This window comes from Carcharodon carcharias, chromosome 2 (genome assembly GCF_017639515.1).
Source record: "Carcharodon carcharias isolate sCarCar2 chromosome 2, sCarCar2.pri, whole genome shotgun sequence".
Taxonomy (NCBI): Eukaryota; Metazoa; Chordata; class Chondrichthyes; order Lamniformes; family Lamnidae; genus Carcharodon; species Carcharodon carcharias.
In genome coordinates, this window is record NC_054468.1 from 172259686 (window position 1) to 172285803 (window position 26118).

The 26118-nt window shown below is 41.3% G+C and overlaps 1 protein-coding gene across 4 annotated transcripts in view; it reads right to left on the bottom strand.

Annotated features, from left to right (window-relative positions):
- The window catches only part of cfap36 (cilia and flagella associated protein 36), a 145542-nt gene that overhangs the window by 95252 nt on the left and 24172 nt on the right, over positions 1–26118 (bottom strand). For all 4 annotated transcript variants that reach the window (XM_041177562.1, XM_041177584.1, XM_041177571.1 and 1 more), the window contains exon 4: positions 3160–3274. In XM_041177562.1, the coding sequence (XP_041033496.1) occupies positions 3160–3274 (115 nt within the window). The remainder of the gene's footprint in view (positions 1–3159; positions 3275–26118) is intronic.

The window sequence follows — 26118 nt, forward strand, 5'->3', positions numbered from 1 at the left end:
TTGAGGCAGAGACATTGCAATTTTTATAAATATTTGAAACAGAGGAAGATGTACAGCTATGGGTACATAGCAAAAGAGGTATGTTAGTTTTGGATTACTCCAGCAATGTCACAATGGACTGAATGGCTTTCTTCTGCACCATAAACTTCTCCTAGTCTATTATGAAGAGACCTAAAAACTTAAGTGTTTGTTCGATATTCCTTCTTTGAAGTTTATCAGTTTTCATTTAGAAAGATTTAAAATAGCCTTTTAGATATGTTTTGTTTTGCTTCCAGCTGCAGCTAGTGTTCATGATAATTTTTCCACCTTAGAACTGAGATATTTTACAAGTGTAGTTCACAGGCACTTTTGCAGAAACTGTTTGTTTCTTACTTAGTTTTCTTTTATTTTTGGTATTTAATTTCTTGTTCTGTTCACCTGTAATTTCATGATAACAAATGCATACACAAGTAATTTCCTATATCACTTAAGGTTGAAAATATTTTCCAGATTATCAGCCTGAAAGAATAATTCTTTTTTTCTTTCAGCTGCTGCCTGAGCATTTCCTGTTTTTATTTTAGCGTGTTTTTGGATGTTATATAGAAATTTGCGGTTCCACCAAGAGATTGTTAGCAAAATGAGAGCATATGGAATTGGAGGCAACCTTGTGACTTGGGTTGGTAATTGATTAGGAGTTAGAAGGCAAAGAACAATAATAAAGGGAATGCACTCCGATTGGGAATGTACTCTGACAGGTATCAGGACTGTAGTCCCAGGTTTTCACCATGTACATCAGTGATTCAGACAAAGGAAAAAATAATTGTACTTCCAAGTTTGCAGATGACACTAAATTAGGAAGCACATTAAGTTGTGTAGATGGGAACAGAAAGTTACAAAGGAACAGTGCAAAAGAACTTGCATATAATATAGCATCTTAAATGTAGTCAAATGTTCCAAGGCTCTTCACAGGAACGTTATCAAATAAAATGTGACCCCAAACACAAAAGGAGATATTAAGGCATATGACCATGCGTTTGGTTAAAGAGGTAGGTTTAAAGGAACAAAGAGATAGAGAATCAGAGAGGTTTAGAGAGGGAATTCCAGAGTTGAGGGCTTGGCAGCTGAAGAAGCGGCCAAAGGTGGAGCAATTAAAACTGAGGATGCAATAGAGGCCAGAATTGGAGGAATCCTGATATGTCAGAGGGTTGTACAGCTGGAAGAGATTACAATGATAGGGAGTGGTAAGGCCACAGAGTGATTTGAAAACAAGGTGAGAATTTTAAAATCAAGATATTGCTTAATTGGGAGCTAATGTAGGTAAGTGAGCACAAGGTGATGTGTGAACAAGGTGATGTGTGAACAGGGGCAAAATTTTGCCTTCATCAGGCGGTGCAGCAGGCAGGCCTGGGGAGCGGCCGTGAAAGCATCCACTGACCGTGATCGAGGCCTGACCGTGATTTAACGCTGGCGGGCCAATTAAGGCCTGCCCAGCGTGAAACGCATGCTGCAGCACTCAGCGCTGCCTGTGTGGGCAGGGGAGCAAATCAGAATATTCTCTTAATAGCGAGAGACGAGAAACTGGAGAAGCAAAGGGATTTAGGTGTTTAGGAGATCACTAAAAGCTAGTGCACAGGTACAAAAGGTATTCATAAAAGCAAATGGAATGCTGGCACTTATTTCAAGGAATACAAGTGAGGGGAAGTTATGCTTCAGTAGTACAGAGCCTTGGTCAGACCCATTTTGAAGTACCGAGTTCAAATCTGGACACTATTTCCCACGAATATATTGACTTTCGAGGGGTACACTGCAGGCTCATCAGAAATGATACCAAAGACTTGAAAGATTACAATTTTGAGGACAGTTTACATCAAATACATGGTCTTCCCTTGCATTTAGAAGGTTAAGGGGGATCTAATTGTGATGTTTACAATGATATATGGATTTTATAGAATAGGAACAGAGAAGCTATTTCCTCTGCTGGGGAATCCAAAACAAGGCATCACAATTTTAAAATGAGAGGCAACCTATTTAGAAGATGAAAGTAGTAAGTACTTTTTTTAATACAAAGGGTAGTAGAAATGTGGCACAGAGTCCACCAAAAGACCGTAGATGCTGGGTCGATCAGAGCTTTCAAGATTAAGATTGAAAGATTTTTATTAGGTAAGGTTATCAAGGGATATGGACCAATGCCATGTGAACAGAGTTGAACAAGTCAGCCAAGTTCTAATTTTACAGTGCAACAGAAACGTAGAAACTAGGAGCAGGAGTAAGCCATTCGGACCTTTGAGCCTGCTCCGCCATTCAATATGATCATGGATCTTCCTCTATCTCAACGCCATATTCCTGCTTTTTCTCCATACCCCTTGATGCCCCTGATATCCAAAAAATTATCAATTTCTTTCTTGAATATACTCATGACCCAGCCTTCACAGCCTTCTGTGGTAGAGAATTCCACAAGTTGACCACCTTCTGAATGAAGAAATTTTTCCTCATCTCAGTCCTAAATCGCCTGTCCCGTATCTTGAGTTGTGGCCCCCGGTTCTAGACTCCCCAACCAGGTGAAACATCCTCCCTGCATCTAGCCCTGTTAGAATTTTATACGTTTCAATCTGATCTTGAGTTTCCCTGATATATTCTTTATCTTGTGTCTGGCTCCTTAACAAACATTTGTTGGGAGACCAAGCCCAATGTTCTTACAAAAGAACTTGCATATGATATAGCACCTTAAATATAGTCAGATGTCCCAAGGCTCTTCACAGGAATGTTCTCAAATAAAATGTGACCCCAAACCACAAAAGGAGATATTAAGGCATATGACCAAGTGTTTGATTAAAGAGGCAGGTTTAAAGGAGGAAACAGACAGAGAATCAGAGAGGTTTAGAGAGGGGATTCCAGACTTGGCAGCTGAAAGGATGGCTTATAAATTGCTCTCCTACCACCATTGAAAACACAAACTTTAACAATACCTTGATCGACTTTCATGAATGTTAGACATTTCCCAACAAACTCCTGCAATTTTCTGACTGACCAAATAAGGCTTTTAATGAAAATTTGCTATTGAGGCAATCTGATGCTCCTTATCAGCATCAGTTTTGACAGTACAGTGATTCGGTAATTAAAATATTCCACGACAATAACATGAATTTATAACTTAATTTAACATTTGCTTTCTCTTATTACCATTTCTCTCTTGAATCATCCGAAGAGCTTGTAATTGCAGTTCAACATTTTTCTGTAACATCAGTGACTTAAAGACTTGAAAATCTTCTGCAGCTAGTACTGGTTGGAAGACAGGCTATTAAAAAAGAAAGCTTATTTTGAAAATATAAAACAAACAAAAAAAACATATTTGTATAGCACCTTTAACATGATAAGATATCCCAAGGTACTTCACAGGAGTATTATGAAACAAAAGATGACACTGTGCCACATAGGTCAGATGACCAAAATGCTTGATCAAAGAAGCAGAACTTAAAGAGTGTCTCATATAAAGGAGGAGCAAGAGCTAAAGGGGCTTGTTAAAGGCTAGTGACACACTTAATTAAACTATTTAATAGCAGATTACATCAAAACCCAGTGCACCAATTTCTCAAATAATACATAACACTGTAAAAATTATACACTATTTAATTTTCTGTTCAAACCAGTTGTTTCGCAGAAACACATGAAAATTGAGAAGCAAATGAATTCAGAAGAGTAATTAATTCTTACACACAAAAACTAAGGGAAACTAAGCCTGTGACTGAAATTTGGAATCAAAACTTCTGTGGAAATTGAAACTGGTTGAAACCAGATAAAAGGATTCAGAGCCATCCAAGCTCAGATGATGATCCCAGTGGTGCAGTACAGGCAGGCTAAAGAAGGTGGAGGCTGGATCCAGCAGCTGGGAATAGGCAAACATTGCAGTTATTGCAGCTGTTTCTATTACTTCAAGATGGCATGAATGGATCCATGCCATCCTTGTAAATATTATCAATTTTCTTATTATGTATACTCATGTAAAAGTCGAGTTTTTGAGACCAAAATTTAGGCCAAAGTCATGAAGTCAACTTTTATACAGGTAATATTTGAGGGGTTGTCAGGTGTGTTTGATTTGGGCCAAAAAGAATACGGTTACAATGGAATAAAGTAAAAACCAAAAGCACTAAAGAATTCATATCAATTTTCATCATGTCACTTTAATAATTTGAATAAATAAAAACAAAACTTAAATATAGAAATTTTTACTACTTATACGTTGACAATGAAATTGAACTATTAACATCTCTAAGATTATACCTCGGAACCAAATTTTTGGGCTTTGATCCCTGGAACCTAGAGTTGTCTTTTACACAAGGTATATGAAAAATTGTGTCTTTTTTAGGCCAAAAATCATTGGGTCCACTTTTACATGAGTTTGACTTTTACAAGAGTATATGTGATTTTCATATTGAAATAAAGGGCTTGATTTTAACTGTCTAAATCTGGTGAAAACTGGGCCAGTGGGGGTTGGCTTGATGGCAGGCAGTTAAAATTCACTGGAAACACCTGCATTCACCAATCTTGCTTCCTTCAGTGATGGAATCCATGGTTTCAAAGTTTTTATTCTTTGAGACAGACTCTAATTGAAAAGGGAAACTGAAAAAGGAAACTAACCTTCCAGTTTCTAGGGAAACTAAAACAGAAACTGAGATTGGAGACAAAAACTTCTAGAGAAACTGAAACTGGTTGAAACCAGATGAAAGGACACAGACATCCAAGCTCCGATGATGATTCCAATGCTGCAGTACAGGAAGGCTGAAGAGAGGCTAGATTCAACAGATGGGAACAGGCGAACACAAAGTTGCTGCAGCTGTTCTGTTCCTTAGAAATAACATTAGTGAATCCATGCCATCAAGACCACCATTAGTAGAATTGAGGAGATTCTGCAGAAGTGTGCTATTTTGATGAAGTTTGTGCCCGTTGAACTCAGGTTGGTAGTGTGTTGTAGTTGCTCAGGATCAAGCTAAATCCTGGAGGAAGAAGAACTAGAATTCTTCGTGAGAAAGACAGAATTTTGAAGAACTTTGGGGCTGAGATTGACAATATATGCTAAGTGGACTGCCAAGAAAATTTGAGAGATCTCTCTCAGTTGTATCTGCCATTTAATCAGTAATTTATGGTTACACTCAACGACAAGTTGCCTGTTAATTATGTTAATTCACATTGATTTGGGATTTTATAGTTACAGTAAAAGTTTTAAACAGTGAAATCTTGTTCATTGGTTTCCTCGTTGGGGTCATTTGGTAAATTCAGTTCTTTTGGTTTGCTGGATTTTACAGGGATTATAACACTTCTTAATGTGTCCCTATACTTACACGCTCTTTTGAGCGGATAAATGCTGGCCTAGCCAGCAACGCCCACATCACATGAACTAATACAAAAAAAAAAGCATATCACCCAACAGGAAGAAAGTGGGTTCTTACTTTAAATATACAAATTGGGCTTTGTGATAAAGGTGGGGGGGGGGCAGTGTCGGTTCCCCTAACAGGTAAAACCTGCTGGGAAATTGTCCACACCAATAAAGTGCTTCCCCTTCCCCTGATCACTGCCATTCTTATCCAGACTGCAGCCAATGCCAAGATCTCCATGTCTCCACCCTTGCCAGGTTCTCCCTGTGCTATCATACTCGCCTACACCCTCATTGCTTCTCGTTAATATCTGAACCAAAGCATCACTATAGAAGACAACCCAAGTTAGACTTGTTTAAAATTTATCATCACAGACCAATATATATTTTTGTCTAAAGCAAAGGTACTAGTTCTGAAGCATTGTTAACTTGAATCTGTCATGACTCACTGGGGATAGTAATTTCGAGCCCAACTGTTCCCCAAGCCGCGACAAATGTGAAAAGTTTGACCAAACCACCAGATTGCCCCAATTCTACCTAACTGTTTAATTTAGGTTAACAGAATACAAGCACCAGGTTTGTAAACTTAAGTAAATAACTATTTATTGAACAAATTGCCTTTAACTAATATTAAAAGAAAGAAATATGAACTGCTAACTTCTAACTCAACAACTTAAACCCCTACACACACACACACACTTTAAGGGTGAGATAAAACAGTTTAATAGCTCCAATCCGGAGTACAGAATTAGATGGGTTGATTTTGATTGATGTCTTACAAATTCCTTGCACTTTGTTGTTGATGGCACGAGTTGGTCTCCCAACACTTTCAGTCTGTGGTTCACTGGTTGAAAAACTTGCTTTTCAATGTCTCTACTGGTGAGTTTCCCCTTTTCCTCTTGAGAAGGGTTTTCAGAGAAAGCAGGTTACAGAGATGTGAGGGATAGCCAGCTAGCTATTATGGCAGAATTGCTGGAATATTACAAACACAGGAGTGAGAGGTTTCAGGTCTTCCCTCTTTTCAAGCTAGGAGCTGTTCTGCCCATATTGTTACCAAACAAAACCCTGGTCACCTGGTCAGAAGCCAATTAAAATGCTGTTGTCAAGCAGTTCTTCTTAGTCCAGAGCCCACTTTCGGCACCATCCTGTTCTCTTATGTTCCAGGATAGCAACATTGTAGATATTCCTCTTCCTGCTCCAGGGAACATGTCTTTCAACTGCAGCCATGGTGGTTTTTTAAAGCCACAGTCCAAAAATAGAAAACAGCCTCTTTACAAATCGAATATCTGTTCAAATTTTCATGTTTCTCTGACTATACCCAGCTATTTTCCGTTTCAAATGCTATTTAAAAATGAAGTGTTTAACAAGCCATAATTGCTTCAATTAACTGCAATGACAGTAAGTAATTGAGCCAACCAGGTAAAAATGTCCTAAGTTTAATTCCTAGTTAGCTTTCAGTTTGTGAAAGAGAATACTGTCAGAGTTCCTGTTCTTGATCACTGGGAGTCACTTCCCCTCAAAACTTTCTAATATTCCTAATTTATCAGGCAAGAGGTCATAAAGAAGGCTAATTTGGCAAATAAAAAGTCAAGACTGAATTAGAACACAAATCCACCAAGACAGAATGACTTTGCCACCAAAGAAGGAAGCAATCCTATCCAAGACATCAGGCCCATGAAATTCAAGAAATGAAAACAAACAGTGGGGCAAATCTACATGATTAATTAGGAAAGCCAGCATGGATTTGAGAAGCGAAAAGCAGATTTAACTAACTTGACTGAGTTTTTTGATGAGGTATCAGAGAGGATTGATAATAGTAGTGCAGCTGATGTGGTGTACATTGACTTCCAAAAGGTGTTTGATAAAATGCTGCACAATAGGTTGGTCAGCAAAGTTAAAGCCTATGTAATAAAAGGGATGACAGCAGATTGGGTACGATGTTGGCCAAGTGACGATCAAAATCTGTCTAACTCTGCCTTGAATATATTCAAAGACCCAAAAATTCCCGTTTCATCTTAAATGGGAAAACCCTTATTTTTAAACTGTTACCCTCGTTCAAAATCAAAAGGGAGTCAGATGGAGTAGATAGAGAAACTGTTCCCACTGGCAGAAAGATTGAGAAGCAGAGGACACCAATTTAACGTGAATGGCAAAAGAACCAAAGATGACATGAGGAAAAACCCTTTTGTGCAGCGAGTGGTTAGAATCTGAAATGCACAGAGTATGGAAGGCAGATGCAAACATGGTTTCAATAGAGATTTGGATAATTTTCTGTCGAGAAAAAAAGATTTCATGGCTATGGGGAAAAGGCAGGGCTGTGGAACCAGCTGAATTGCTCTTGCACAGTGCACATGGACAGAGCGGGCAAAATGGCCTCCTCCTGTGCTGTAACCAGTCTATTCAATGGTTCTTAATTCTTGTATATATCATGCACTTTAATTATGTCTACAGAAGTTGTTACACATTTCTGGTTACTTGTTTATTTTGGTAGGAAGTATGCTTACAACTAACCACTGATTTGCTCAAATATCAACAGGTAAGAAAAGTTTTTTATGACATTACTGCTTCATCACCTCATCTTGCAAGTAATATATAAGCACATACAAAATCCCCAGCTCACAATTTTGCTCCTTAGCCAATGACACAAATGTGGCATCCTTCAATTTTGTTATTATCTTCACCCTATCTGAAGGAACAAGTCTTTACAGTTTAAATTGTTCAATTGTAGGCCAGAGTTTGATTGGCATTGCATTAACCATTTCACTTGGTTAAAAAGATACTTAGACTGTTAGTTAGTTTAATGAACAATGTGCAAATCCAGAAAATACTTAAAAATGATGGGAAGGCCAAGGGTGAATGCTGTTCGTGTAAAACAAATACCAGAATGATGTAAATCAATCAACAAGTTCTGATGGTCTATGCATATGGGCTTCCAGTCACACTGTCCCCGCACGCTCTTCAGAACCATGCCACTGACTCTATACTACCTCTCCCTATCCCTTCTGCCAAACTACATCTCTTCACACTTCTCTGTATTAAATTCCATTTGCCACACTCTACCCATTCTGCTAGCTTATCTATATTCTGTTGCTGTCAATATGTATCGTTGTCAATGTTTGCCACTGCTCCAAGTTTGGCATCATCAACAAATTTTGAAATTTTACTCTATATTTCAGTAACCAAATTATTGATATCCATCAAGAAAATCAGTGGTCCTAGCACTGACCCTTGGGGAACACCACTGCAACCAATCTCCAGTCAGAAAAATAACCATTTACCACAATTCGCTACTTTTTACTCGAGCTGACACTGACCCCACTATTTCACAAACCTCAATTTTATTAACCAGCCTTTTATGTTGAACTTTGTCAAAAGCTTTCTTAAAAATCAACATAGACAACATCAATTGCATTCCATTCACCAAACTTCTCTGTTATTTCATCAGAAAATTCACTTAGATTAGTCAAGCATGATATGCTTTTTACAAATCTGTGCTGGCTCTCCTTATTGACTCAAATCTCAAGTGTCTGCTGATTTTTCCCCCGATTATGGTTTCTAAATCATTACCCACAGCTAACGTTAAACTGACTGGCCTGTATTCGCTAGGACTGTACTTGCATCCTTTCTTGAATAAGGGTATCACATTTGCCACACTCAATCCTCTGACACCTTCTCTGCATCTGGGAGGACTAGAGGATTAATGACAATCCCCTCTGCTAATCCCACTCGCTTTACTAACCTAGGGGCAGGCAATCCAAGCCAGGCAACCTATCCACTCTAAGCACAGCCAGCCTTTCTAGCATATCCTGCCTCTCAATTTTCACCCCATCCATTACCTCTACTATCTCCACTTCTACTGCTTTTTGTTAGCATCATTTTCCTTAGTAAACACTGATACAAAGTACTCTATAGCTTGAATTTTCAATCCTAAGAGTCGCGAAAATTCCTGGCTCCAAAAACTCAACCCAGGTAAAAGTGCACCGGATGGTCCAATTTTGGTTCTTATGGGGGGGGGGGGGGGGGGGGAATAGGGTGTAACGGGAGTCAAGCCTGCTGGAAAGAGTTTGGAGGCAGCTCCAGGGGCTGCAGAGTGTGGAGATGGGCTGGATGAAAAGCCCACCTCAGTGATCTAGGACTTTATCCCAGTTGTAAAACAATAAAACAAAGGAACAGCCTTCCAACCCTCAAAACCCCTGACCCCCACACACACACTTGCTATGCCCTATCCATGCCAACACATGTCCCCCACCCATCCCCATGGCCCCTCATACCAACCTCTGCCTTTCCACTCACGTCCCCCATGGCCCTTTATAGCCCCATTCCAACTCATGCCAATGCCCCCCACCCACAACCCTTTGTTCTTACATCTTCCATGTCAACTCACCCAGTATTCACCATGGGCAGTCCCTCAGGACCCATGATAGCTGAAAGGAAATAAAGTTCCAAGTGTAAATTGCAGGTTTTATTTTTTTTTAAAAAACATTCTCATTCATAACCCATTCACTACATTTACATTCCTTCAACTACATAATCCCTTATAAAAAGCATTTCATCCAAGTGCTTAATCCCTTATAAATTCAAGCATTTATGTTCAAAGCCCCACATCAAAGACTTCATAATCACTTGGAGCTGTCAACCAAACTGTGAACCGACAGGCACCTCACTATGATGAAATGTTATGAAATCAGTCATGAAGCACAAATCACATTATGATAACCTTGAGGCTTATGTCAACAGAGAGAGTAGAGTGAAATAGCAAGCACCTTTTTTTAAAAACAGCTGTATTTATTTTAAAGGCCAGGAGATTTAAATGTTTTGACAATTCCCTTAACAAATTGATAGTTCCTACAAGTTTATCCACTTGTTATGCACATTTATCTCAAATTTTAACAACCTCAAAGGGCACCTCACCTCTCCCAAAGGGGTCCCTGGACCTATCCAAAAGGATACCCTAAAATCTCCAAGGAACTCTGGCAGCTGTAGACCTTCTCTTGCAAGATCCAAACCTCACCCACAAGTCGTATTTTGAACATTCCAATTAAGATAATTGGATTTGTTTGAAGGCAACTGCACTTTTACATGTGCAGCTGTCTCCGTGAAGTATGGCTGTGCAAACTACAACCCACGGCCATTCCTCCCCCCCCCCCCGCCCCACCACACACCCATGTAAATGGTGGGTGTCAGGTTTGGTGGCGGGACTTCCAAAATTGGGTCTCAGGCACCATTTTGGCTAAACTGGAGACCCTCTCCACCTCAAAGATCAGGCCTAAATATTCTAGCCTTACACTACACCTTTAAGCACATAGCTCCCACTTTGTCTCTAATAGGACCCTCTCTGCCACTTACTATCTGCCTACAATTTAAATGCCTGTAGAGGATTTTTGGTTACTCTTTTATGTTGACTGCCGTTCTATTCTTATATTCTCTCTTTCCCAGTCCTATTTTCCACTTCATTTCCCCTCTCCACTTATTGTATCTTGATCTGGTTTTTGCCTGAAGAATTCACCTGATATGCATCAAAAGCCTTTTTTCATTCCAGCACATTCTCTATCTCCCTCATCATCCAAGAAGCCCTGACCTTAGTCCCCCTACCTTTTGCCCTTGCCTGAATCTACCTAGCTTGTACTGCATACATCCCCTCCTTACTGTTTTGTTACAGTTTTTTCTTATCAGTTTTTGTTTCCATTTTATCCTGGCTAGATACCTTCTCATCCTATTGAGTCTAGAAATCTATTTCCTTGCTCATTTCCATTATTCATTTAAAACTTATGATACAATGATCATTTTGCCCAAGTGCTTCCCCACACTTGGTCCATGTGGCTTACCTCAGTCCTGAGCACCAAATCCCAACAATCCCTTCCTAGTCAGATTCGGAACATGCTGCTCAAGGACTCAGTCCTGAAAAACATTTAAATTCCTTCCCCCCCACCTTACCCTTTACTCTAACATTATCCCAATCTATATTTGGGTAATTTGAGTCCCCCAATATCACCACACTTTAGTTCATGCTCATTTCTGTGATTTCCATGCAGATTTGTTCCTCCAACTCTCTCTCACTATTTCAAGGCTGATAGAATACCCCCAATAGTGAGATCATATTCTGCTGGTTTCTCAACTCAACAAAATGGACTCTCTGTCCTTGTTTCCAAAATGACATCATGTCTCTCCAATACTATGATGTCCTCTCTACTTAGTACTGCTGCCCAACCTCCTTTTTTTCCCCCTTCCCTATCTTTTCTGTACAGTATATATCCTGGAATATTATGTACCCAGTTCCCACCATTTTTAAGCCTCTTTTCCATTATTAACAATACATCATATTCTACTTAAACATGAAACTTCCTTTGAATTTAATATTTGCATTGTATTTGTTCATGACTCCACAGTACATAACTCAAAGACTCAAGAAAAAAAAGGTTTGAACATCCCATACTATGGGAACATAGCAACAATTGCAATACCACAGAAACAAGTTTTTGACCACAAGATGGAGCTATCAGAATAGGGCTAAGCAAACCCTTGTAATATGGAGAGAAGAGACCAGTAGGCCTTCCATAAATTCTCCATTCAATACCAGTTCTGAAGAACAATACTCATTTCTGTAGTGAAGAGCCCTCTCAGATGGGGAGGTGTAAATAAAGTTAGTTCAATAATGGCCATCTACTGTGAATCCAGTGATCCGCATCAAAGTGTAATATACCATTTAACACCACCGTGCTAAATGGGATAGATTTCGAACTGATCTAGCAACTCAAAACTGCACCTCCATGACGCACTGTGGGCCATCAGCAGCAGAACTGTATTTAACCACAATCAGTAACCTCATGACCCAGCAAGTCCCCCACTCTACCATTACCATCAAGCCAAAGGAACAACCCTGGTTCAACGAAGAATGAGGAGGGCATTTCAGGAGCAGCATCAGGCATACTAAAAATGATGTCAACCTGGTGAAGCTACAACACAGGACTGCTTGCATGCCAAACAATGGAAGCACCATGCAGCAGACAGAGCTAAGCAATCCCCTAACTTACTGATCAGATCCAAGCTCTGCAGTCCCGCCACATCCAGTCGTGAATGGTGATGGACAATTAAACAATTAACAGGAAGAGACACTCCACCAATATCCCCACCTTCAATGATGGGGAAGTTCAGCACATCAAATGCAAAAGGGGAAGGCTGAAGCATTTGCAACTATCCAGCCAAAAGTGCCAAGTGGACTATCCATATCTGCCTCCTCCGGAGTTCCCAACATCATTGAACAGTCTTCAGCCATTTCAATTCGCTCCACTTGATATCAAGAAAAGGCTGAAGGCACTGGGTACCACAAAGGCTATGGGCCCTGACAACATTCCAGCAAAGAACAAACCATGTTCCTAGCCAAGCTGTTCCAGTACAGCTACAACACTGGCATCTACCCAGTAATGTGCAAAATTGCCCAGGGTATGTCCTTCCCACAAAAAGCAGGACAAATCCAACCCAGCAAATTAACACCACTCAGCCTATTCTCAATCGTCAGCAAAGTGATGGAGGGTGTTGTCAACAGTGCTATCAAGCAGCCATTACTCAGCAATAACCTACTCCCTGACACTCAGTTTGGGTTCTGCCAGAGCCACTCAGCTCCTGATCTCATTGCAGCCTTGGTCCAAACATGGGCAAAAGAGCTGAATTCCAGAGGTGAGGCAAGAGTAACTGCCCTTGACATCAAGGCAGCATTTGACCGAGCATGGCATCCAAGGCGCCCTAGCAAAACTGGAGTTGATGGGAACCTGGGTAAAACTATCCATTGGTTGGAGTCATACCCAGCACAGAGGAAGATTGTTGTGATTTTTGGAGGCCAATTGTCACAGTCGAGGGACATCACTATAGAACTTCATCAGGGTAATGTCCTAGGCTTAACCATCTTCAACTGTTTCATCAATGACCTTCTCCACATCATAAGGTCAGAAGTGCAGGTGTTCGCTGATGATTGCACAATGTTCAGTACCATTCCTGACACTTAAGATACTGAAGCAGTCCATGTCCATATGCAGCAAGACTTGGACAACACTCAGGCTTGGGCAGATAGGCAGCAAGTAACATTCAAGCCACAGAAGAAGCAGGCAATGACCACTTACAACAGGAGAGAATCTAATCATCGCCCTTTGATATTCAATGGCATTACTGTCACTGAATCCTCTACTGTCAACATCCTGAGAGTTACCATTGACGAGAACCTGAACTGGACTAGCCATATAAACACTATGGCAACAAGAGCAAATCAGAGGCTGGGAATTCTGTGGCAGTTAACTCACCTTGTGACTCCCCAAAGCCTGTCCACCATCTTCAAGGCACAAGTCAGGAGTGTGATGGAATGCTCTCCACTTGCCTCGCTGAGTGCAGCTCCAACAACATTCAAGAAGCTTGGCACCATGCAGGATAAAGCAGACGCTTGATTGGAATCCGTTCCACCACATAATCATTCACTCCCTCCAGCGCCATGCAGCAGTGTGTACCATCTACAAGATGCACTGCAGCAACTCACCGAGGCTCATTCAACAGCACCTTTTAAACACGCAAGCTCTATCAGCTAGAATGACAAGGGCAGCAGATGCATGGGAACACCACCACCTGCAAATTCCCTTCCAAGCCACACACCATTTTGACTTGGAACTATATTGGCATTCTTTCACTATCGCTGGGTCAAAATCCTGGAACTCCTTACCTAATAGCATTGCGGGTGTTCTTACACAACAAGGACTGCAGCGTTTCAAGAAGGTGGCTCACCATCACCTTCTCAAGGGCAATTAGGGATGGGCAATAAATACTAGCCTAGCAAGTGACACTCACATCCTGTGGAAGATTAAAATAAAACACGGTTTCCACTCAATACTACAATTCGATTTACACAAAAACAAAATACATGATTTACTAATGTTAAAGGTTCAGATGTATCAACATATGTATACACACAAATGCATATATACATAATATGCATGCATGTGTAATGTGGGTTGTTTATCTGATTCTTAACTAGTGTGATGAAAGTATTTTCAAAATTTTTTCTGGTTAACTGTGAAGTAGGTTTATAGGGTTAAGTATAGTTGGGTCTGTGTGTGATTTAATTACATTTGGAGTCAAGTAGGCTGCAAGTTGAAATCATCAAAAGAATCCAGGTGCTTGACATGTTAATAAATAAACATGGATGCTGGCTTAGCATGTAAGGTGTGTAGGGAATTTGCATTTTTAAATAAATGAAGAGATATGGCTTGCAAAGAGATCTTAGTCGGATTACAACTAGCCAGATAAGCAGGACTAAGGAATGTATGTATTTTTCCCCCAAAGGTTACCGACAATATTGGCAACATGAACATTTTTATATTATGAGGGCGATACAGTTTCAAAGACATATGGAACAACAGAATTTACATATTAAAAAGAAACATATGTAAAAGAGAATGAAAGGCTGTGTGTTAGAAGGCCACGTAAGATTTAATAGGAGTGTGTGAAATAGCCTTAATGGAGCCTCCAGCATTTGTACATAAGTCTGTGATATAACGAAACTGAAGTTGCGGAAAAGCCATTTGGAATTCCATTGTCAAGTGGGTATTGTGTTAACTTGCTGGTTATGTTTTAAATCTAAAATCTATTCTGGACTGTTGCCTTAAAAGGAGTATAACTGGGGGTCAGGTTAATTAGAATTTTACGAGTTATTATAGTATTAAGTAATTGTAGTCTTATGTATGTGCTTGAAAACTTTTATATTTTGTTAATAAATATTTTAATTTAATTTTAAAAATCTCTGAAGGTCTTGGTGGGCTTATTACTTCTGAATTCAGTGCACACATCTTGTAATAAATACAAATTGCAAAATTGTTGTGATAGAGCGACCAAGTTTCCTCTGTGGATTTGGTCTGCCTGGCGCACATCATCTGCCACATAACAATAGCTTTTTTTTAAACCCTGAAATCACTGTTCCCTGGCAGGTATAAAGGCCTACTTGAAGTGCAGCCCTTTAAATGAAGGAGTGCCAACACACTCTAGCATCCCTGCACCCTAACCTCCTCGACACTGTTTACCTCCCACACCCTAACAGTGCTCAGCTCCTCCTGTAACCCCCGATTGTGCTCACTCCCTCCAGCACTCCCGGCAGTGGTCATCCTCTCCTGGACGTCTGACAGTGCTCAGAACCCATCACCTGACAATGCTCACCCCTTCCTGCCCCCACAACACTGCTCACCACCTTCCAATACTGCTCTCCATCACCGGCCCTCCAAACATTGCTATTCCCCCGGCCCTCTGAGCACTGCTCTCCCTCGGGCCATAGACACAGAAAATAAGAGCGGGAATAACGCCATAGAGCCTTCTCTGCCATTCAATATAATCACAGCTGATCCTCTATCTCAACACCATACTCCTGCTCTCTTTCCATACCCCTTGACACCTTTAGAGTCTAGAAATCTATTTCCTTCTTAAATATATTCAATGATTTGGCCTCCACAGCCTTCTGTGATCGAGAATTCACAGATTCACCACCCTCTGAGTGAAGAAATTTCTCATCTCAGTACTAAATGGCCTAGCCCATATCCTGAGACTGTAACCCCTTGTTCTTGACCCCCCATCCCTGCTTCCAGTCTGTCCAGCCCTGTCAGAATTATATACATTTCATTGAGATCCCCTCTCATTCTTCTAAACTCAAGCAAATATAGGTCTAGGCAGCCCAATCTCTCCTCATCCGACAATCCTGCCATCCCAGGAATCAGTCTGCTGGACCTTCGTTGCACTCCCTCTATGGTAAATATATCCTTTCTTAGGTAAGATGACCAAAACTGCACTCAATAGTCCAGGTGTGGTCTCACCAAGACCCTGTACAACTGGAGTAAGACATCCTTGCTCCTGTACTCAAATCCTCTTGCAATGAAGGCCAAAATACCATTTGCCTTCCTAACAGCTTGCTGTACCTGCATGTTCGCTTTCAGTGACTGGTGTATGAGGACACTTAGGTCCCTTTGTACATCAACATTTCCTAATCCATCACCATTTAAATAATACTCTGCCATTCTGTTTTTTTCTACTCAAGTGGATTACTTCACACTTATCCACATTATACTGCATCTGCCATGTATTTGCCCACTCACTATTTGTCTAAATAACCTTGAAGCCTCTTAACATCCTCCTCACCACTCACATTCCCACCCAGTTTTATGTCATCAGCAAACTTGGGAATATTACATTTGGTTCCCTCATCCGAATCATTGATATGTATTATGAATAGTTGGGGCCCAAGCACTGATCCTTGTGGTCCCCCACTGCTCACCGTCCTGCAGCTCCAAAAAAGACCTTTATTCCTTCTCTATGTTTCCTGACTGCTAACCAAGACTCAATCTGTGCCAATATAGTACCCCCAAACCCATGTGCTTTAATTTTGAACATTAACCTCCTTTATCAAAAGCTTTCTGAAAATCCAAACACATCACATCCACTGGTTCTCCCTTATCTATTCTACCAGTTACTTCCTCAAAAATCTCCAGTAGGTTTGTCAAACATGATTTCCCTTTCATAAATCCATGTTGACTTTGTCTAATCCCATTGATATTTTCTAGATGTCCTGTTATCACATCCTTTACAATAGGCTCCAGCATTTTCCCTACTACTGATAAGCTAACTAGTCTGTAATTCCATTTTCTCCCTCCCTCCTTTTTTAAATAGCAGGGTTACATTTGCCACCCTCCAATCTGCTGGGACTGTTCCAGAATTTTGGAAGATGACAACCAATGCATGCACCATTTCTATGGCCACCTCCTTTAGTATCCTGGGATGTAGATTATCAGGCCCTGGGGATTTATTGGCTTTCCGTAGCATTAATTTCTCCAGCAGTATTTTTTTTTACTGATACTAATTTCCTTCAATTCCTCCTTCTCACTAGACCTTTGGTTCCCTAATATTTCTGGGAAGTCATTTGTGTCTTCTTCCATGAAAACAGAACTAAAGTAGTTATTTAATTGCTTTGTCATTTCCTTGTTCTCTATTATAAATTCTCCTGTTTCAGATTAAGATACCTACATTTGTCTTCACTAATCTTATTCTTTTTACATACTTAGACAAGCTTTTAAAGTCTACTTTTATGTTCCTCGCAAGTTTACTCATGCTCTAGTTTTTTCCTCTTAATCAATATGATGGTCCTTCTTTGCTGAATTCTAAACTGCTCCCAATCCTCAGGCTTGCTACTTTTTCTAGCAACTTTATATGACTCCTCTTTGGATCTAATGCTATCCTTAATTTCTTTTGTTAGCCATGATTGGGCCACTTTTCCTGCTGTGTTTTTGCACCGGAAAGGAATGTTGCAATGCAGGCATCTGTTCCTTAAATATTAGCCATTATCCACCATCATGCCTTTTAATGAAGTTCCCCAATCTATCGTAGCCAACACACCCCTCATACTTTTGTAGTTTTCTTTGTTTAGATTTAGGACCCTAATTTTGGATTTAACTACTTCAATTTCCATCCAAATGAAGAATTCTATAATGTCATGGTCACAATTCCCTAAAGGACCCTGTACAACAAGATTATTAATTAACCCCTTCGCATTGCACAAAACCAAACCTAAGGTAGCCTGTTCCCTAGTTGGTTCCTCGACGTACTGGTGTAAAAAAACCATCTCATACACACTCCAGGAACTCATCCACCACAGTATTGTTGCTAATTTGGTTTGCCCAGTCCATATGTAGATTAAAGTCACCCATAATTATTGTAGCATCCTTGTTACATGCATCACTAATTTCCTGTATAATGCCACCCCCTACCTTATCGCTACTGTTTAGAGGCCTAAAGACAACTCCCGATAATGCTTTCCATCCCTTGTTGCTTCTTAGCTCCACTTACATTCCTGATTCTACATCTTGATTTTCTGAGTCAACATTCTTTCTCACTATTGCACTGATTTCATCCTTTACTAACAATGCCACCCCACCTCTTTTTCCTTTTTGCCTGTCTTTCCTAAATAGTGAATACTCTTGGTATTCAGTTCCCAGCTTTGGTCACCCTGCAGCCATGCCTCCGTAATCGCAATCATATCATATCCGTTTACATCTATTTGCACTGTTAATTCATCTACCTTATTGCAATGTTCCATGCATTCAGATACAGTGCCTTTTGACTTGTCTTTTTAACATTTTTACACATCTCTTTTTGTACTAATGCCTTATTTGTTGCTAGTCTTTGTATCCTCTGCCTTCCACTTTTGCTTTTTACTTTTCTATCTTTCACTCCTATCTTTGCTTCCCTTTCTTGTGTCTCCCCACTCAGGTTCCCACCACCACTCACCCAGCCCCGCCACTCTAGTTTAACCCCCCCCCCACAGTACTAGTGAACACCCGTGAGAATATTGGTTCTGGTCTTGTTGGGGTGCAACCCGTCCAGCTTGTACAGGTCCCACCTTCCCAGAATCTGTCCCAATGCCTCAGGAATCTAAGTCCCTCCCCCGGCTACACCATCTCTCCAGCCACACATTCATCCGGTCTATTCTCCTATTCCTGATCTCACTAGCACATGGCACTAGGAGTAATCCCAAGATTATTACCTTTGTGATCCTGCTTTTTAATTTACTTCCTAGCTCCCTATATTCTGCTTGCAGGACCTCATCCCTCTTTTTACCTATGTTGTTGGTTCTGATATGGACCACAGCCTCTGGTTGTTCACCCGCCCCCCTTCAGAATGTCCTGCAGCTGCTCAATGACATACTTGACCCTGGCACCAGAGAGGCAACACACCATCCTGGTGTCACATCTGTGGCCGCAGAAACATCTATCTGTTCCCCTTAGGATAGAAGCCCCTCTCACTATTGCTCTCCCGACTCTTTTTTCTCACCCTGTGCAGCTGAGCCACTCGTGGTGCCATGGACTTGGCTCTTGTTGCATTCCCCTGAGAAACCATCTCCCCTAGCAGTATCCAAAACAGAAAATCTGTTAGAGAGGGAGATGGGCCCAGGGGATTCCTGCACTACCTGCCTAGTGCTTTTACTGTGTCTGGCGGTCACTCATTCCCTTTCTGTCTATGTACTCTTTACCTGCAGTGTGACTACCTCAATGTATGTGCTATCCATGAAGATCTGAGCCTTTCGGATGGTCCACAGAAACTCCAGCTGCAGCTCCAGATCGAAACGTAATTTCGAGTTGCTGCAGCTGGAAACACTTCCTGCACATGTGGTTGCCCTGGACACTGGAAGTGTCCCTGACTTCCCACATTACACAGAAGGAACATTCCACATGGCTGAGCTGCCCTGAAATTACTCCCCTTACTTTTCTTCCTTGGGACCTTACTTTACTACTTATACTTTAAACACTACTTAATCTAAACTAAACACTATTTTTACTTTAAAGACTGGACAGTGGAAATACTGACCAGGTCCTATTAATCAAGGCCACCACTCCTCTCGCACTGGCTCCCAGTCCTGCTCGATGAACTTACGTTATCCCTGTGATGTTGCTCTTGGATGTTTTCAAAGCTTTTCAACTCCTGGTCTCCAATCAGCTTCATTCTCAAACTCCAACTCAAGCACTCTAATGGAGCCCAAAGCAGCAGTCCAGTGTGAACACTGTTCTCCCCTTCCAACGTCCTCCGAACACTGTTCTCCCCGCCCCCAACACCCTCTGAACACTGCTACACCGACCCCTCCCCCTCCAAACACTGCTCACACCCAGGGCCTGGAAGAATTAGGTGCAACTGTGCTAAACACTGGGGCCCGTAAGCTGGGGGTTACCCGGGCTGGGGTTGGAAACGATATCCAGACTGAGCAGCAGACCTGAAAGACTGGTTTTAAAAAAAATCAGAAGCAACAGCCTGATATTTCTGACTTTCTTAAGCTGGTCTTTCAAGACAGTTTCATTGTCAGTAGCTGCGAAGGAGAATTGCTGCTGCTTTCGACTTTCGGGCAGTTTTGTGGTTCTGATTTTTTTTGAAAAGCCCACGAACCTGCTCTAAGGTTGGAAGCAGCAGCAGTTCCTGTTCGCAGGTACTGTCAGGAGGGTGCTCTCAGTTAAATATCTGCCTGAAAAATGGCAAGTCTCTGTAATCATTTCAGAGCTAATTAGATGTTGGGAGGGGTAAATGGAGGGTGGGATTGGGATAATATGCTGTGGTGGGGTGTAGGGGTGGTAGGTGATGGGAGGCAGGGGGTGGGGCACTGAGACACAGGTGGTGAGGGGCTCTGAGGTTGGGTGGGGTAATGAAGGGCAGGGATGTTGGGGCAGCTGGGGTGATATATGGGGGGGGGGGATATGAGAGGGTGTGCAGGGTGTGTGGGTGGGTTGTCAGGGTGGTGGAAGGGTCACTTTTAAAAGGTTTAGTACCACAAATTTCACTATTGTACACTTCTCAAAATTCTCTTTTGAATTTAAACCACCATGTAAATAGCAGTCTAAAAATTGGCATCATGCCCCATGTCCAAACGTAGCAAGATCTGGACAATATCCGGGCTTGGGCTGACAAGTGGCAAATACCGCACACCACACAAGTGCCAGGCAATGATCATCTCCAGCAAGAGAGAATCTAGCCATTGACTCTTGACATTCAATGGCATTACTATCGTTGAATCCCCCACTATCAACATCCTGGACATTACCATTGACCAGAAAATGAACTGGACTAGCCATAGAAATCCTGTGGCTACAAGAGCCAATCAGAGGCTAGGAATCCTGTGGTGAATAACTCACCTCCTGACTCACCAAAGCCTGTCTACCATCTGCAAGGCACAAGTCAGGACTGTGATGGAATACTCTCCACTTGCCTGGATGAGTGCAGCTCTGACAACACTCAAGAAGCTTGAAACCATCCAAGACAAAGCAGCCCGCTAGATTGGCACTCAATCCTCAAATATTCACTCCGTCCACCACCGACGCACGGTGGCAGCAGTGTGTACCAACAACAAGATACACTGAAGTCACCAAGGCTCCTTCAACAGCACCTTCCAAATCCATGACCACTGCCATCTAGAAGGACAAAGGCAGCAGGCACATGCTTTCTGTCTCCCTCCCTTTTTGAATAAAGGAGTTGTATTTGCTATTTTCCAATTTAATGGAACCTTCTCCAAATCTAGGGAAATTTGGAAAATTAAAACCAATGCATCAAATATCTCACTAGCCATTTCTTTTCAGACCCTGGGATGAAGTCCACCAGGATCCAGGGACTTGTCAGCTCGCAACTCCAAAGATTTGCTCAGTACTGCTTACTTCTCTGGCGAATGTAGTTTTCCCCGAGTTCCTCCCTCCCTTCCATTTCCTGATTGACAGCCATTTCTGGGATGTTATTTGTAAACTCTATAGTGAAGACCAATGCAAAATACCTGTTCAGTTCATCTGCCATCTCCTTATTTTCCATTATTAACTCCCCAGACTCAATTTCCAGAGGGCCAACGTTTACTTTGTTAACTTTAAAATATCTACAGAAACTTTTACTATCTCTTTTTATATTTCTAGCTAGCTTTCTCTCGTACTCTAACTTTTCCCTCCTGATTAATATTTTAGTCATTCTATGCTGATTTTTAAAATTCTGTCCAATCTTCTCAACTATCACCCATCCTTGCACAATTGTGTGTTTTCTTTAACTCTGATACTATCTTTAACTTTTTTTAGTTAACCACAGATGGTGGGTCCTCCCTCCCCTTAGAATTTTTCTTTCTAGTTGGAATGTGTATTCCATGTATTCTGAAATACCCCTTTAAATGTCAGCCACTGCATCTCTAATGACCTACCCCTTAACCTCATCTGCCAGTTCACTTTAGCTAGCTCTGCTTTCAAGCCCTCATACTCTCTGTCTCACCACTGTCGCTCTGGCTAATGCGCCGCCACTCACTTTCCTGCTGCTCCTGTTTTTCTACCGTGTTTGCTGCTCATAGGTTCAACTGCATCTCACTAGTGAGCCTATTAGTAGCAAGTGTGCGAGAGAATTCAGCACCTTGAATTGACCAAGCGAATCCAGATACTTTGTGAATAAAACCAATCTGATCATACAAATAAACTTGCCTGTACACGCTATTGATTTGCTAGGAGCCCATTACACATTATTAATGAAGACCTATTTCACCCTGAATAATAGGGTTCAAAATACACATGAGGCAGGCAAATTCTCCCTCAAAAGCCCAGGAAAATTCAATCATAGGGGCAACCAATGGGAGAAAATGTGGAAGTGACAGAATCAATGAGGAGCTGCTCCTCCAATCACTGGCCTTTTCTCTCCTGCACTTGTGAGTGGCTGTGCATCAGCCTGAGCACCAGCAGTGAGCCAAACTCAGTGAGAGAGCTACAGATTACAGAGGGTGAGACAGAAAGAGAGAGAGAGAAAAAAATGTTATTACTTGTCTTAAATATGCAAGTAAAACTGAGTTGTGATTACAATAAATGGAACTTAGCCTTTGTTTTGTCTGGTAATCGTGAGCACATCTCAAGTAGAATAGAGTTCTCAAGTTGGAAATTCTCCCCACTACTAATCCTCCAGTTTATTGTAGCCTAACCTCTTTGGTGGACTCCAATGTGTTTGGGTATCTTTATTTGTTGTTCTCTCTTGGATAGGGGATTGAAAGTAATTGTTTTCAGATACAAAATTTGCAAAGGCATTGCTCTGTCTGCTGGAGATGTTAAACTATTTAAATGCAGACAAATACATTTTATTCAACTCCATGTCTGACATTGAGTGAAGGTGATAGTCTATTTCAAATAGATGGGCTAACACTTGAGTTAACTACTGGATGTAGGAATGTGTTAAACCTTCATTTGCCAATAATCCATTGCAAAAATCATGATGGGTTCAAGTAGACAGTAATTACCAGAAATTTCCTCATAGTAAAATGTGCTTCACAGGAAACCAGGAAAATAATCTGAATCATATGACTCCATCAGTTTCTTCCTTATTTATATCGGGATCTGGCTTTTCAGAAAATGTTGTTGCCATCTATTTCATTGTAACCACCTTGTCCTAGCAAACAATACTAAATGCTTTTTATTGTTCCCTCTGGAGCGTGTCCATGTCCCTTTGGTACTGTTCCCTGACATCTCACTGCTGCCAATTGTGGCTCTTACCTGATAAGCATTGCATCAGTGAAGGAATAGATTATATAGCCCAGCACTTCAGGTGGACGTTCCTGGTCTAGTAACCTCTTTTGTCAGAGCATGAATTTCTACTACCAGTTTATGATCCTGATAATAAAGTAAAGGGGTGTAGGGTTTTTTTGGGGGGGAAATGTGTGCCCAAAACCGAGAAGTCCATGGATCAGATTCGTTGTGTTTCCAAGCTGCACAGTTAGCATTATCTGTAGCCTATTATTTAAAAAGCCAATGCAGAAATTGCACTGTAAGGTACTTAAGATGGCTGTGCAAACAGCCAGGACAACAGCATCCAGATTTGATGATGCTTCTCTGGAATCACTGTTGGGTGTGGTCAGGTACAGGGTAGACGTACTTCTTTGTCTCCCACAAAGAAAGGAAAAAACCCACTGCTCTCACCAAGAAGGCGTGATGCGTGATTGGAGGCGGGCAGCAGCAACATTGTTCCCCGATCTTGGATGCAGTTCAGGAAACAGTTTACTGACTCAACCAGGTCAGTTGCAGATTTATCTACATCTCGTATGCAATTGCCCCCTCCCCCTCATCACATCACTCAGCCCCCCCAACCCTGTCCTGCCAAGCAGGCTCCATCACTTCTCACACTCACTTAAGTTTCAGCTGCACCCATCCTTCACTATCAGTGCACTTTCCTATGTGTTGATCCACCGCTGCCACTCAGCCCAATCCCTGTGTAAGTGGGCGAATAACTGGCCTTTGCTCACTCACTCAGATCTTTCTTGCCCCAGAGTGCTAGTTATTTGCAATTAATTGTTTAAAGGGGCTGCAGATGTGAGACTCAAACCCAATAAGTTACCTTATTGCAAGTAGTTAGAATTTTCATTTTGGAAATGGAGTATGGGAGATTTATTTATAATAAATTAAGAGGAACTTAATTATAGATTCCAAATTTAAAGATTACACAGTGTTTGTGTTACCTTATCCCTCTAAAGAAGGAAACTTTAAAAACCACACAAATATAGAAGGTGATGTTACTACATGGCAGCATCACCTAATAAAGGAGTTAGAGAGAGTGAAAAAGGAGCCCATGAAAATCAAAAAGTAGCCCTTGAGAAAAGCTCAAGAGCCCTTGAAAAATAAGTATTTTGACCCTTGCCTAAAAACTGCATATAGTGGTGCCATTTTTACATGCCACAAATATCCACTTGTAGACAGGAAATTCAATGCATAAAAATTCACTTTTAAAGTTTGATTTTGTAGCTAGAGCTGCTGCATCCTTGTTGTTTGGCTTAACTCATTTGACCTCTCAGTTAATATTAGAGCTGTCAGAGTGGAAGCTTTTCACATCTGAAATTTTCTGAACTTAACACAAGATTGTTTTTCATAATACAGAAAAAGTACTGAAATAGGGTTAAGAGAAGACTTTGCTCTCGAAGTCTGGGACAATATATTGTCACACTTTTAACAGCCAGTTCGGTGTTGATAACGTATTTCAGTCTTAAAAATATGTTTTAGACCATCCTAACGTTCTCATACACATCTGGTGGAACTTTCTCATTAGGTAGCAAAATGCTTTCAGTTTTTCTTGGAAACCCTTCACATTGCAAGAGTGCAATGTGAACAGAAGTTCCTCATTGCTGCATTCTCTACAATAAATCAAACAAAAGGTGGCTGGTCATAGTCCAAAGACTTTCCTTCAAAAAAAATTCTCACCCGGTTAAGTTCATTAAGTTCTCAGGAGTGAGATAGTGTCAGGAAGACATATTAGTTATCATAATGTTGTTGGAATTTATTGTTAAGTAGAGTAAGTGTGTGCGTGTGTGTGTGTGTGAGTGTGTGTGTGTGTGTGTGTGAGAGAGAGAGATTTAATTGAATTAAAGGCAGCTGGTCTGAAGGCTTTGGTGTATTAAAAGATAAGCTAGGTTTGAAATGTTAAGTTAGTAGACATAGGTGTAAAGAGAACATTTGCATTTTCAAATAAACCAGACTGGATTGTTTTCAAAAGAGGGGTGAAATGTGTCACCTAAATCAGGTGAAGTTCAGGTATAGTGGGCAGAATTTTCTGTCTGGCGGGTTGAAAGGCCTGACTCAATCTCTGGCGGGCGGGCAGCCGATCCCTGCCGGAAAAGCAGGCCCCGCCGCCATTTTACATGGGTGGGCCATGCGCACGAAAGAGCGCACATCTCCCTGAGGCTAAGTGCTGCCTCATGGAGATCGCTGGCACTTTTAAAAAGATTAAAAATAGAAATTTTTAAAAATCCTTAACATGCCCTCCTCATGTGACAATGTCACATGAGATGGGACATGTTCATTAATTACAATAAATCTTAAACTGTTTAAAACCCTGCATGAAACCTCATCCTGCCGCTGGATGAGGTTTCACGTTTTTTCTATTGCCTGCCGGGGCTCCTGGCCTGCCCGCCAACCTTAAGGTTGGACGGGCAGGTCCTTTAATTGTTTAAATGATCCTGTCAATGGCCTCAATTGGCCATTGACAGGTCAGCGGGCGCACAGCTGATTTTGCTGTACCCCTGCCTTCCTGAAAATTTAAATCGGGTGGGATGGCATCAGGGGTTCCCCCCCCCCCCCCCGACGTCATCCCGCATCATTTTACATGTCGGCAAGGGGGCCCCACCCCCTGCTCACTGAAGGCAAAATTCTGCCCAGTGTGTTTATTTTTCCCCAAAGATTACTAGTAAAATTAGTACAATGAGAGATTTTTATTATCAGAGAGGTGAAGTC